The sequence below is a fragment of the Staurois parvus genome, unplaced genomic scaffold (genome assembly GCF_062004578.1).
Source record: "Staurois parvus isolate SC_StPar_1 unplaced genomic scaffold, SC_StPar_1.0 ptg000058l, whole genome shotgun sequence".
Classification (NCBI taxonomy): Eukaryota; Metazoa; Chordata; class Amphibia; order Anura; family Ranidae; genus Staurois; species Staurois parvus.
In genome coordinates, this window is record NW_028317854.1 from 11,837,167 (window position 1) to 11,852,280 (window position 15,114).

The window sequence follows — 15,114 nt, forward strand, 5'->3', positions numbered from 1 at the left end:
CATTTAATGTACTCCCACTGATGGCTAAATTTAAACTCAAGTGCAAAAGCTGGTACAAACTCACAGTAGTGGGCAGAGCAAACCTGGATAAAATGATTTGGGTTCCCCAGCTTTTTATATATGTTACATTACACTCTGGTATTTGTTCCACTGAAAATGTTAAAAGAAATTGACTACCTTTTCAGGGATTTATTAAGTAATTTGTTATTGAAAATAGCATGAATGCATTAAGTTGGAGTCTCCCCAGTTCCTTAAGGTCTCAGAGGACTGGCTGTTCCAAAAGCCAAACTATATTATTTGGTTTCTCAGTTGCAACATATGAAGGGTTGGAGAACAACAAATTTCACGACACAATGAGTATTTGTCCCCCTGTTCTTGTGGGAAGCCTTGGTGGGAATTATGAAGCAAGGAGGTTTAATTCACCACCAAACCTAGCTACCCTGAAAATGCATGAAAACATTTGAACAATATTGAAACAATTTGTTTATTTATATTGTCTTATGCTTTGTTCTATATCAAATGATGTGTATTGCGATTGCTGACAAGTTTTGATGACAGCTATGCCCCTCCTTCAAGCCGGAGACAGCCCGGCCCAGATGGGAGGGTCCACATTCAGTCCCAAGCTATATATGGTAGAGGGCACGCATTGCGTAGTTAGCTCTGATGATGAAGGGTCCCCCTTCGAAATGCGTCAGCCTTACTTTAAGAGTCTACTCTCGTGATGTGACTCGCACTGGGTCTACACCTCCAAGTTCCTTTTAGGATCTGTAATGCTTGTTATACTTCCTTGTTTGTGAGTATATACTTTTTATTCAGTAAAATCACAGTTTACTGAGGTAATGCGCAAGGTTGGTGTACTCTCTTTTTGCTTCAGGAAACCAGAGTACCCAGAGGAAACCCACACAGGCACAGGGAGAACATGCAAACCTCCAGGTGGATAGTGCCATGGTTGGGATTCAAACTAATGAACCTAGTGCTAACCATTTAGCCACTGTACTGCCAAATAATAAGAGTTTAAAAAATTGCAGGGGTTAAAAAAAATCCTTGAAAGACTGTGATACAGATATGGACTTGCTTACACTGTGCTGCCCAAAAATGTTCTATGATGGGTGCACTAAATTCTCTATAATTTAGGATAACTATAATTTATTTATTTTATTACAGATACTTATATAGTGCTGTCAATTTATGCAGCGCTTTACATATATATCGCACATTCACATCAGTCCCTGCCTTCAAGGAGTTTACAATCTAAGGTCCCTAACTCACATTCATTCATACATACACATACTAGGGTCAATTTGGACAGATGCCATTTGACCTACCAGCATTTCTTTGGAGTGGGGGAGAAAGCCAGAGTACCTGGAGGAAATCCATGCAGGCACAGGGAGAACATGCAAACTTCCCCAGTGCTGCCAAGCAGAAGTGCTTTTTTTTTTTTTTTAAATATGTGCTGCCAAAGCACGCACATCAGGCAGAAGTGCTAACCACTTAGCCACTGTGCTGCCCAATAATGTACAGCTTAAAAAATTGTAGGGGTTAAGAGTAATTCCTTAACAAGCATGAAAACCTGGGATACAGATGTGGGCTTGCTTACAGTTGCAGATTGGTCTGAGGCTTTTGCTACAATTCCTGTGGGGTCAGTTTCTCCTACCCAGAAACCTACTCAACTCTAAGGTACTTATTTGGGTACACAATGTGAGACATAAACATGAACCCCTATATACAGTATATACTATAGAGATGACCTATAAAACTCTGCTTAAAATAAGATATGTACAGTATTTATATACATATTTATTCAATGCAGTGTACCATTAAATTTTGAGATGGTTGTATAGCTGAAGCTCACCACTTTTTTTTTTAAAAATGCACTTTTAAAAACATAACAACTAGGCTACTAATAAAAAATAAAAAATCAAATATGTATAACTGACAATGGTAACAATTCAAGCATTGGGGAATTTTAAAAGAAAGTGCATTTTTCTTTGCTCATGATTGAATGATCATAGTTCACTTTTTTTAACAAAGCAACGTGATGATTGTTTAAGTAAATCAACCCAAGTAAATTAGCCCAACAGTGTACAGGCAGTCCCTGAGTTACAACCAGCCGACTTAAATACAACTCGCACCTAAGAACGGAGGCAACGTACGGTCATGCAACTCCTGGAAACCACCTGGCTGCCATCTTGCTGCTCATCCATTCTGCCACCCACTATCTGGCAGACCTGTTAGCAATCCCACATGGCTGCATGGCCAGTTAACCCTTCCCTATGCTATCCAAAATATAATAATTTTTTGCTGGAGTTACACTTAAAAAATGTACCTGTTCCAACTTAAATACAAATTCAACCTAAGAACAAGCCTACAGAAACCTACTATCTTGTTCGTAACCTGGGTAGTGCCTGTACTTGTCATATCAGATAATCAAATAAGGGAAGCTTATAATCTGCTACTCTATCTCTGCTAAATAAGAGCCATTCATTTTATTTATGTGCAATCAATTTTTTTTTAACCATTGGCATTTATATATAAAGATAAAAAAAAATCAGTAGTAGTCTAGAACTGACAGACAGTACATTGTAAAACATGAGAGTAAGCTTCTAAAGTCTAATTATTTGGTTAGAGGGAAAATGTCAGTAGATGTAAAATCTAAATGTGAGTTATAAAAGAGTTTATATTGGAAATATATACACAGTCACGCATGGTGTACAAACATCGATTACAATACACACACTGTGAAATCTGGATTTTAATATTACTGCTGAGAGATTGTGTCTAATGAGAGGATTATTCCCAGTTGTCATCTCAGCATGAATAACAAAATCCCTATTACACCGCATGACATCACATATATTATTTATACCATAGGGGTGCTCTTGTTATGGATATAAAACACAAAGTTCTGAGGGCAAGGATCTATTTTCTCTTTACTTTTTAATTAAGAAGCAAATCTGCTAAAATATAGCATTGCCATCAAAAGGACATTTGATGCCTAATTGTTCTCCTTCGTATGTAACTGGAACACATGGGAGCTCTTTCTGCACTGAAAAACCATTCAGGTTGTCAGGAAGCAATACAAATGCCAACTTCTATCTGCAAAGCCAAGAGTGATCATTTAAAATATCTGTGCTTTACTATCAGTCAAGCAGTATTTTGCTAATTGATTATATTTTACTTTTACTGATGCTTTTAGGCCAATGAGAAAAGAGATGCATTGCCCAACACCCAATCTAATGACTTGTTTGGTAGCTACTTTGTGCTGCCATGTCATTGAATGACTTCACATTGTTATCAAAGTTATTTGCTCTAGTATACTCCCAATGGTATAAATGCATTTCTGTTATAAAATGACAATGTATATAGTATAACAAAATTATTACAAAGTTAGTACACATAAAACACAAAAAGCAGGGGTATACCACATTTACGATCATCCATTGAAATTATTCAACGTTTATTGGCCAACAATGTGAACTTAGAAATCAGCTATGTAACATTTACTGAGAAACAATACTCCTGATAAAAGAAATGTAATACAAATTGTATTTATGTAAACATTTCCTAAGCAACAGATAAGGGTTCGCAATTGCTGATCTTCTGTAAAAAAGCTGGTTGCCTGTCTATTATACCGTCCTACTGGCTTCAGAGTCACTGACACAAAACAGATCAGGAAAGTCCAGGTAAAGTCCTGATCTGCATATTTGTTCTGGGTTAGGCCTAGTTCACACTGGCATTGTAAGCAGGCATTTGAGGGATATTTTTAATGCAAATAATAATATGGCCAGCACACAGTGTAGTTCACATTATTAAAACATGAAGCATTAGCGTTGCTTCGCTGCAAAATTGAAGCCTCATGTTGAGTCAGGGGGAGTTTGAAACCTTTCAATGCCTCCCATTCAAGTCTATGGTGATGCTCCACAAATTTGCTGGTAGGCGTTTGCAGGACATTTGCAGTGAGGCTGCGGATGTTAATAACATTACAGTTTATTATAGCCATTTGTGGTGTCATTTTAACACTTCTAAAATGACTATAAAATGCTTCAAAACTGCGCATAGGGCATTTGTAGAGCATTTTTTAACACTTGTAAAAAGCCAGTCTAATATCCATACTAAAGCTTATCAACGCCTGTCTAATGCCTATACCAAAGCTATAGGAGCGTTTCATCAGAGTTAGAAATTTAGTTAAGTGTGAACAAGCCCTTAGTGACTCAAAGTTTTGAAGCCACAAGATCAGCATGACAGCAAGATAACTAGAATTTGCAGAACAAATCAACAGTTGCAGAACCAAGTTACACTCAGCAAAAATAATTCTATAATACTGAATTCTTCTGGCTCTAGATACTGTTGAGATCTGCTTCATTGGACCCAGTAAAAGAAAGTCGAATTGATGCCAATAAAACTAGGGTTTCTTACTTTAAAGAATAACTCCACTATTACAAATGTAAACCTGAAATCTTGTCCTTGAAAGACAGATTTTTGTTCTGTTACTTGCCCTGTGCACCACAAATGGGCCTGTTTTTAGCAAATAAATTGTTAACAATTTCAATACTTATCTGTACACAAAATGGCACTGAGCAGGATCTACTTACACTTAATCAGGATTGTATTTTAAAAAATGGCACTCTTGGGACTGTGCTGAAGGCAGTAGGGTTAGGGAGAGTAGCAACAAGACTCAAAATTAACAAAACTATTTAATTTTTTTTACTTATTTTGTTTCACTCTTTTTGAAAATTTGAGGCCAAATTATTCCAGGGAGAAACTGGTGTGAGGGAAAATAAGAGGTGTCAGAAGGTTCTTTATAGTTCAGGAGATATGACCTCATCTACCCTTTCTATCATTTGGTGGTCTGTAAATAAATGGCTAAAAATCTCAGTACTGATCTGTACACAAAATAGCACTGAGCGGGATCTGCTTACACTTATTCAGGACTTTATGTATAAAATGGCACTCATTGACCTGTGCTGAAGGCGGCATGGTTAGGGAGAGTAAAGACAAGCCTCAAAATTAATAAAATTTGAATTGTTTCCTTATTTTGTTTCAACGGTATGCCCACCTCTGAATATCTAAGGTGAAAGAACTACAAGAAGAAATTGGTTGTGGAGATAAGAGGGGTCAGAAGGCCATTTATAATTAAGGAAACATGAACTCATCTCCCCTTTCTCTCATTTGGTGGTCTGCACAGCTAAGGAAAGTTAGCATTTACTTTGCAACGTGATCGGACTCTACTGCTTTAGTTGCACTATAAAATGAACATAGCACACCTGTATATAGTAAAATCCTCAATAATACTTTAATTTTATAAAGCATACTCCTACAAGTACTCCTAAAAGTTTACCATATCACAACTCTTCCATACAGACAAGGTCTCTCTGACCAATATGCACAACTGTCTGACTACCAATGCTTCACCAGAAACATGAGCATTACCTCAATATGTCTATGCCAAAGCATTGATGGTCAGAGAGACCTAGTATTTATGGAAGAATTGTGATATGAGTGTATAACAAGTATCTTTGTGAGTACAATATGTTAAATTAAATTAAATGTAATTCAGGATTTTATTCATTTTGTTGATTTCACAGTGCATTCAAAAGATTTCCCAGTCCGGAGAGAGCTGCAAGAAGGTGGATCAAAATTTGGATTCATCTTCCAGGAAGAAATAATTTAAAAGTGAGCTTTGGTCAGTATTGGCTGTATTAACCATAGCCTTTCCCACTTGAGTACTGGTGGTTCTTGTTCAATCAACTGCTTTATTTATTATTAATTATAGATTTATTAATTCAACTCAAGGGTGTCCAGAGTATAAGTACTTGACTTTAGATTCTTTGGTTTCATAGATCATTGATATATTTGCTTTCTAACTAGTATTGATGCCCTTCTACAAATATTTGAAGGCTTAAATAAAAAAAACATAAGGAACAATTGCTATTGTCTGATTCAAGCACAGGTATTCATGACAGATAAGCTAGCTATTTATGTTTTGCAGAATTTGGTAAAAAAAAGTTCAAAACTATATCAACAACTAATTTAAATGACGGTTTAATAAAATGGAGTTATTTTTTAAAAAAAAAACAAGTGGACTATGCGTGTTAATTCTAACCATCAAAGCTACTGCACATTGGATTTTGTTTAAATAGCAGCTCCCTACAGCAAATGCAGAAAGAGATAACACACCATTTTACTAGGGAACTGCTGTTTAATGGGTAGGTACCAAAAGCATTATCTAGTTATGGGCACAACAGATGAACGATACACTGACTTTGCTGAGGTAGTGACTGGAGCATGCAGAGAAGATGCGGCTGTTAAACATAGATACACAGTGGGGCTGCTGCATTGATTCAGGGTTTTATTAAGATTTTAGCTGATGTGTTTAGCAGCGGAACATTTTTGAAAGTGCTTACCCGAGGGCCCTGATCACCTTGATCTCCCTGTAAAGGGGAAAGATGAGATGATAGTTTTAACAAGGACTCTGAGCTACCCTGTGACTCTCTCACAAATGCTGATTGTATGTCACAGACTTTACTAGGCATTATTATGCTCCAGTTGAACATCAGCATGGATTTGCCATTCTGCTTCAAAAAAGGTACACATCAAATAGATGATTACTCACCTTGTCACCCTTCGGGCCAGGAGGACCCTGAAAAAAAACATAAATAATTGTAGATTATGACAATGCTTCCACTGAGTAAAGGTGATGGCATCATAGGTCTTCATGAGCAGACAATTATGCTAATTATATTACTATATCAATAACCCAGAGCATTATAACTTTACCCTATGGATTTGTTGGTACTTGACAATTTTTTTATATTTTTTTGCTGGATAGTGTAAATGTGTGACAAAGACCTACCATGCATTACCGAACACAGCAATGCACAGTAATGTGTTATGGCATGTCACATTACAAAAACAAAGGGTCATGTGCCTTTATAGCATGTTAGGGTGCAATGGCAGTACATTTTTTTAATGAGCTGCCGTAACGCAATGCACATTAATCTGTTACACACGATAACTCACTGCAAACAAGTAAATTAAGAGGAAAAGGACTGCACCTACGAGACCTTTGCTTATGCATTGCTACATACATTATGTCCCATTATTGTAGTCAAATACAAATGAGTAATGTCCTCTATATTTTTTTATTTGCCACAAAATTTTAATTCAAGGCAAGCTTTGCTCCCCCCCCCTCCCCATTCCCTAGCCCAATCCTTTTCTTTTCTCAAAAACTATTTTCACTTTAATTACCATTGCTGTATATGTGTGTTTTTTCCACATATATATATATACTGTATATATATATACATACACACACACTATATTGCCAAAAGTATTGGGATACCTGCCTTTACACGCACATGAACTTTAATGGCATCCCAGTCTTAGTCCATAGGGTTTCGCATGGCCCACCCTTTTCAGCTATAACAGCTTCAACTCTTCTTGGAAGGCTGTCTACAAGGTTTAGGAGTGTGTCTATGTGAATGTTTGACAATTCTTCCAGAAGCACAATTGTGAGGTCAGGCACTGATGTAGAAAGATTCATCCCAAAGGTGTTCTATAGAATTGAGGTAAGAACTTTGTGCAGGCCAGTCAAGTTCCTCCACCCCAAACGTGCTCATCCATGTCTTTACGTACCTTGCTTTGTGTACTGGTGTGCAGTCATGTTGGAACAGGAAGGGGCCATCACCAAACTGTTCCTACAAACTTTGGAGCATGAAATTGTCCACAATGTGTTGGTATGCTGACGCCTTAAGAGTTCCCTTCACTGGAACTAAGGGGTCAAGCCCAACCCCTGAAAAACAACACCACACCATAATCCCCCCTCCACCAAACTTTACACTTGGCACAATTCAGTCAGGCAAGTACTGTTTTCCTGACAACCACCAAAACCAGACACATTCATCGGATTGCCAGACAGAGAAGCGTGATTAGTCACAGTGAACCAGATTAGAATATACATTGTGTAGGGCAAAACTCTTATGTAAATAAATAAAATCTAAAATTCTTAAATGCATAAATAGGCAATTGAAAACACAATCCAGTGCTACAAATCTCCACTGATTTTGGTAAATATTTATCAGTGAAGATTTGTAGCACTGGATTATGGTTTCAATTGCCTATTTATGCATTTAGGGTTTTTAGATTTTATTTATTTACATAAGAGTTTTGCACTACACAATGTATACTCTAATCTGGTTTGCTGTGACTAAGTTGATAAATATCAAATGGTAAATAGTTCACATACCTATTTTTGATATTCCCAGTACAGTACTAATACAGTATGATGACTATTACCGTATTTTTCGCTCCATAAGACGCACTTTTTTCCCCCATAAAAATGGGGGGAAATGTCTGTACGTCTTATGGAGCAAATATGGAGCGGCCGGCCTGGTATTCCTGCCGCCGCTGTGTTAGAATACTGGGCCAGCCACTTGGCTCTTTTGTGCACCAGAACCAGCTCCTCGGTCCTACCTGTTCCTCGGTCCAGCTGTGTCCTCACCGTCTTCTCTCTCTGGCACTGGCATCTTTAGTGTGGGAACCTGGCTGTGACAGCTTGCGGCTTCACAGCCGAGTGCCCACTGTGCATGCGCAAGAACCACTGCGCTTTTGAATGGTCCGGCAGTCTTCTGGGACCTGTCACGTGTCCCAGAAGACAGGGAGGGAGGACAACTCCATGGAAGTCGGAGCGGGTACCTGTCAAATTCGGGTACCCGCTCCCCCACTTCTACTCCCCAAAGTTCTGCAGTCTCTGGTCATCTCCTGTACTGTGCCCGCAGTCTCTGGTCATCTCCTGTACTATGTCCGCAGTCTCTGGTCATCTCCTGTACTGTGTCCGCAGTCTCTCGTCATCTCCTGTACTGTGTCCGCAGTCTTTGGTCATCTCCTGTACTATGTCCGCAGTCTCTGGTCATCTCCTGTACTGTGTCCGCAGTCTATGGTCATCCCCTGTACTATGTCTGTAGTCTCTGGTCATCTCCTGTACTGTGTCCGCAGTCTCTGGTCATCTCCTGTACTGTTTCCGCAATCTCTGGTCATCTCCTGTACTATGTCCGCAGTCTCTGGTCATCTCCTGTACTGTGTCCACAGTCTCTGGTCATCTCTTGTACTATATCTGCAGTCTCTGGTCATTTCCTGTACTATGTCTGCAGTCCATTGATTCAGAATATTTTTTTTTCTTGTTTTCCTCCTCTAAAACCTAGGTACGTCTTATGGTCAGGTGCGTCTTTGGAGCGAAAAATACGGTAACTGCTAAATAACAGCTGAAAATGAAATCCAAGGTGGTTAAACACTAGATCGATGCACTTAGTTTTAAAGACATGTCTGACTGTGTGATAATTGTCAAGAGACTAGCTCAAGGGTCACTAGGGGTTGAAGTTTTTCATCCAATTATCCTTTCATCCTTGATACAGCAGAGATAAACAGTGTTAGCCTGGCACTATCCATTTCTGCCATATAGTCTGAAATAAGGAGGTTGCCCGACTTGCACAGAAAAGAGAAAGTGCATGTTGGGCTAACAGAGGATCATTTGTGGGTGTGACTATCCAGTCCCATATAATCAGAAGTCTCTATGAACACTTAACTCTTACAAAAGTAATAAAAAGAAAGAAAAAAGTGATGAACAGTGTACAAATTATCTATGTGCTCATGAGCTTGTCAAAATGAACAGTCAAATTCAGCTGGACTCAAAAGCATGCATCTGTCTTTAACAGCCACAGCGACTATGCCAAACTGGTCCACCAACAAACAGGTATTTTTCTTTCCATCCAGGATTCACAGTCATTGTTTACCAATTTAATTTCTAAATCAAAGCTGGCTTTCAAAGTGAAAGACGTGAATGGACATTTAGCAGTGCACATAAGTGGTATAAGTTTACTGGCAGAAGAAAGCCTGATATTTACAGGGCTCTAGCTGCTGAATGGATCATTTATTTGTTTATACCAACCTGACATATTTAAGGCAATATATTATTAGGGAAACATGGAGGTTGCAATTGCTGATCTCTACTTATGAAAGTGGTAGTTTACTGTCATTCTAACTCTTGATATGATTCTTTCAGTCAGGGACTTCAAACAAGCATGTGCATAAAGATTTATGACTCAAGATGCATATAACTATTTGGTCAGCAAATAGCAAGATAACTAGCATTTTCAGATGATGTCAACAATGGTAGTCCTGATATTCTCCCATAACAGGTTTCCCAGTCAGGATGAACCAGGAGCATGGAACTGGTATTTTGCATAGACTATAAGAGTAAGCTTTCCTTGCAGGCTCAGCTCACACTGTCCCTGTATGGTAAGTACATAAATTTCAATATGCACCAGATTACCACTTCATCACTCAAACGTCAAAGGAGTAACGGTGCTTAAAGTGAACTTTGGTGGGCTCTATTATTTATTCTACAAAACAACCAGCAATCATTTGCTATATGGCTGATAACTGTGACTACTAGGCAATGTCAGTATCGGTTGACTAGACTGAACCGAGAACAGATTTATTCAACACTAACTAAAGCTTTTATTTGCATGTTTGAAAATTGTAGCCCTAGAAATCTGCTGTTGTTCAAGGCCTATGGCCATGGCCAGTGCACATGTACTGATTCAGTCTGATCTCCTAAACTTAGCTTTTCTCTGAGTAACAGTAAAAAAAAAATCTCTGAAAATATTGTGATACACACCATTTGAAATAAGAGTAGGAAATGTCGGGGAAACAGTCAGAATTTGACACTATGAGGTCCATTGTTCAGTATACTATTTGGTTTGGTTTATACAATAAAAAGATTCTCGACTTCCTATTGTTGAAATATTACATAAATTGTAATAGAACTTTGCAAGATTCCTATACAACACACTAAATGCTTGCATGCTGGTGTACATTGTGTAGGGGCAGTGAGGGGCAATGTAATGCATTGTTACGTTTTCTTTCTATATTGTTTTTTTTTTTTTTTTTGGAGTGTCACAAGATGAAACTTCATTCAGATCATTGTAACATGCTGTATAGCAACATTTTATGCAACACTTGGTAACACTTCAACACAGCCTTATAGTGTGAATAGGACACAAAGAAAACAATTGTTTACTATGTAAAAAAGGTAAGAACTTAGCGAGCGCTTACAACAGCACCACCAGGAGTCACCTAGAAGGAATTGGGGAACACCCCGCGATTCCAATTTTAACTACAACAGACAAACCCATACACCTTATTATCATCCTCAACCTAGAAAAGAGACTCAACAAGGGAATTATTATGACCAAAACCCTAGAGGTCATCACACAGATTCACATCAACAGCCTCATTTTTTAGGAGGAGGCAATACGCAGAAAAGAAGTATAAGGTTAGAGGAAGTAGAGGAGGGAAAAGGACCAATAGATCAAAAAAAGAGAAGAACTTAACTGGCAAAGGTATCTTTAACCTAAGTGGTGTCACCCTATCACAACAAGAACTTGAGGTTCTTGATAAAGGCCTCAAATACGCACCTAAGGCTAGACTAAACAAATTCCAGACTTATGTGGACATCCACAGATTCACTAGAAAATTATCTATCAAAATATATTTTCTGAATAAACCTGTAACCGAGGGGAACACAGCCACTAGTTCTACTAGCTCTAACCTTCGTAATGCCTCCCTGATCAACCCTCCACCTCAGACACAATCATATGTGAATATTTTCAAGGAGTTGGTATTGAAAGATATCGAGGCTATCAAACCCAGGCGCCCATATAACCCTAAGGACATTGAGATAGGATTAGACTCCCTGTTAAACAAAAAAGACTTAGTAGTAAGGCCTGCAGATAAAGGGGGAGGCGTAGTAGTCCTAAATAAGACTGACTATATAGCAGGAGCCCAAAGGATCCTTGGGGATAAAGACACATATATAACACTACCAAGAAATCCATTTATTTCATATAAACATTCTCTAAGAAGCTTAATTAACAAAGGTTGCGAGAACAATGTAATTAATAAAAAGGAAAAAGAATTTCCGTGCCCTAAGGCTCCTAGGCTTCCTGTTTTCTACTGCCTGCCTAAGGTGTACAAAAATCAGATACACCCTCCAGGAAGACCCTCCAGATGACATCCTCCTCCCACCTCTTTATGGCCAGGTGGGAGGAGGATGTCATCTATTCTAGGGAGTGGCCGGAATTGCTATTCTACAAACGATATATAGATGATGTCCTTATTTTATGGCAGGGTGAGGAGGCAGCCCTTGTTAATTTCTTCGGCACGTTGAATTACAATAACTTTAAATATTCAGCTTACTTTTGAATACAGTACTGATAAGATCAACTTGTTTGGATATTACCATACTAAACAAAGGAGGGTAATGCACAACAGAAGCATTTTTTAAGCAAACCGAAAGGAATAGCTACATCCCGATTGATAGTTGCCACCACCCGTCATGGCTGTCAAACATCCCTAAAAGCCAGTTCATGAGGGTTAGACGCAACTGTACTGACATTGATACATACCACACCAAAGCTGAAATCCTAAGACAAAGATTTGTCGAAAAAGGATATGAAGAGAATGCTTTGGATTTCGAGATAGACAATGTAGCTAAAATGAACCGTGATGATATGCTATCTGGCCTACCAACACAGAGGGATAATAAATTCTGTCCCTTTATTACTTCATTCTCCATACAACATAAGGTTATTAGCAAGATAATTAGAAAGAACTGGGATGTTCTTAAAGCCGACCCGATTCTCTCTCAGGCCTTACCGAATAGACCTGAGATTGTCTTTAGGAAGGCCCAAACTTTCAGGAATAGAATCTCGCCAAATGTGATTGATCCTCCTCCCAAACCTAGCTTATTTGCTAATCTGAAGGGCTTTTACCAATGCAAAAAATGTCAGATTTGCCAACATAGTAAAATGTCTAAAGGAAAGATAGAGACATTTACATTATCCACAACAGGGAAAACCTTTGATATCTCAGCATTCATTACTTGCAAGAGACGATATGTCGTATATCTTCTGGAATGTCCATGCCAGAAGCAATATATCGGCCGGACAACTAGAAGATTGCGAGACAGGTTTCGCGAGCACATTTATAATGTTAAAAAAAGGCTTCAGAGAACACTCGCTATCAAAGCATTTTAGGTAATTCCATCATAGAGACCCGTCTTCTCTCAAATTCATAGACTTAGACATGGTACAACATCATTGGAGGGGTTCCAATAGATGTAAACAGGTATCCCAGATGGAAACAAAGTGGATATATGAAATGAAGACCCTGACCCCTGCAGGCCATAATTGATATAAACTGTTTAATAGACAATAGTTGATATGTTTACAAGTGCCTACACATTTTTGTCCCTTTCACCTCTTTTTGTTTTTTTCCATTTATGCATTTTCTCTTATCTTAGTTATATTTGTCCATATGAGATTTTCGCATTACATTTATTACATATATATTTTTACAGTGTATATTAATCATTATTTTTACAGTATGTATTATTTTTATAGTATGAATTATTAATTGTATGTTTATATACTGATAGCATTTTATGGCCGTTCAGATGTATGCGGTTTCAAAGAACAGTGAGCGTTTTTTAATATTTCTAATATTTTATACAAAATAATTTTTTCGCTGCTTACCCAATAAATACTGTTACATACTACACTATGGGAATCTATATTTCTTGCTCTGCACCGAGCAATTAAACCCCACCCCAGGACCCCAGGTGATCTATCCAGACCAGAGGAGGGAAGTCTATGACCAGACCCTATTGCAGACAACCTGTTAAAGGGGCACTCTGACTGACATCTTTAACACCCAGATCTACAGAGGAGGTGATCTTGTACCAGGCTGTACCCTAAAGGACACCTCCGGTTGATTCATTTGACCAATGCGCATTAAGATTGCGCTTCCGGTGAGTGTGCAATCTTACCATTTGTCGCTTATCACCGGATTATTATTGGTTCACACTGGGATATAGAAGTCTTTACATCTGAAATTGTCCATTGGGAACTATCACCGTCACCCGGCATATTGTCTCTGGAATTTTACCACCTTGTCACCATATTTTATATATATATATATATATATATATATATATATCTGCATTTCAATTGGACGGTTATTTGATATACTTCAGAGTCACTCCTATATTTATCACCTGTTATTAAGTTGTCACCAGGGGCGGACTGACAACTCATGTGGCCCCCGGGCAATAGGGAATCATGGGGCCCCTGTGTCCTTGCCCAAACTCAAAAAAGCCTATGAAAAAGGTACCAGGGGCATGTCATGGGGCCCCCTACTGACCTCGGGCCCTCAATAGGGGATCATGGGGCCCCTGTGTCCTTGCCCAAGCTCAAAAAAGCCTATGAAAAAGGTACCATGGGCATCTCATGGGGCCCCCTACTGACTCTGGGCCTTCGGGCAGTGCCCGAGTTTCCAAATGGTCAGTCCGCCCCTGGTTGTCACCTAACTTTTACGTTCTTATAGAGGTATCTTATGATATTTTAACATTTTATCAATATATTCGTTGTTTTTAGCGCTGCACTTTTTATTTTTAATTGTTTACTATGTGCCCTTGCGTTGAGCCTGTGTTGATGCAGATCAATGCAATTCAATTGACATGGTGTGGATGAGCCCTAATATCTGAAAATGATCAGAGGTCAATGAGTTTGTCTTGGGTATTATGTTTCCTTTATGGCATAATTATGTAACAACTTTAAATCTCATTATGGACATACATGCTTTAACCACTTCCCAACCACTCTATAACAGAAATACTAATACAGGGCGGCACGGGTGCGCAAAATCATGTATATATACGTGATTTCGTAATTTTTGGGTAGGGGGCGCATGCGTGCCCTTCCCACGCCGCCATTTGCGGCCGCGGCTATCAGTCACTGGGTCCCGGCCGGTGATTACTCACTGGCGCCCGGTGATTGTCGTGCATCTCCGATGGGGAGGAGAACTTTTTCTAAACAAAACAGTTCTCCCTGTCAGCTCGTGCACACTGCTTTGGATGGCTGTGCAAGTAAAACAGCACACAGCACACAGTTAACCCTTTGATCGCCCTCGTGTTAACCCCTTCCTGCCCAGCGCCATTAGTACAGTGTTAATGCTTTTTTTAGTACTGATCACTGTATTGGTGTCACTGGGGATGTC

The 15,114-nt window shown here is 38.9% G+C and overlaps 1 protein-coding gene across 1 annotated transcript in view; it reads right to left on the reverse strand.

Moving 5' to 3' along the window:
- Positions 1–15,114, reverse strand: part of COL25A1 (collagen type XXV alpha 1 chain) — a 658,924-nt gene that overhangs the window by 228,305 nt on the left and 415,505 nt on the right. The window contains exons 6-7 of the mRNA XM_089668497.1: positions 6,614–6,644; positions 6,405–6,431 (exon numbers count right to left, since the gene is read on the reverse strand). Of these exons, the coding sequence (XP_089524623.1) occupies positions 6,405–6,431; positions 6,614–6,644 (58 nt within the window). The remainder of the gene's footprint in view (positions 1–6,404; positions 6,432–6,613; positions 6,645–15,114) is intronic.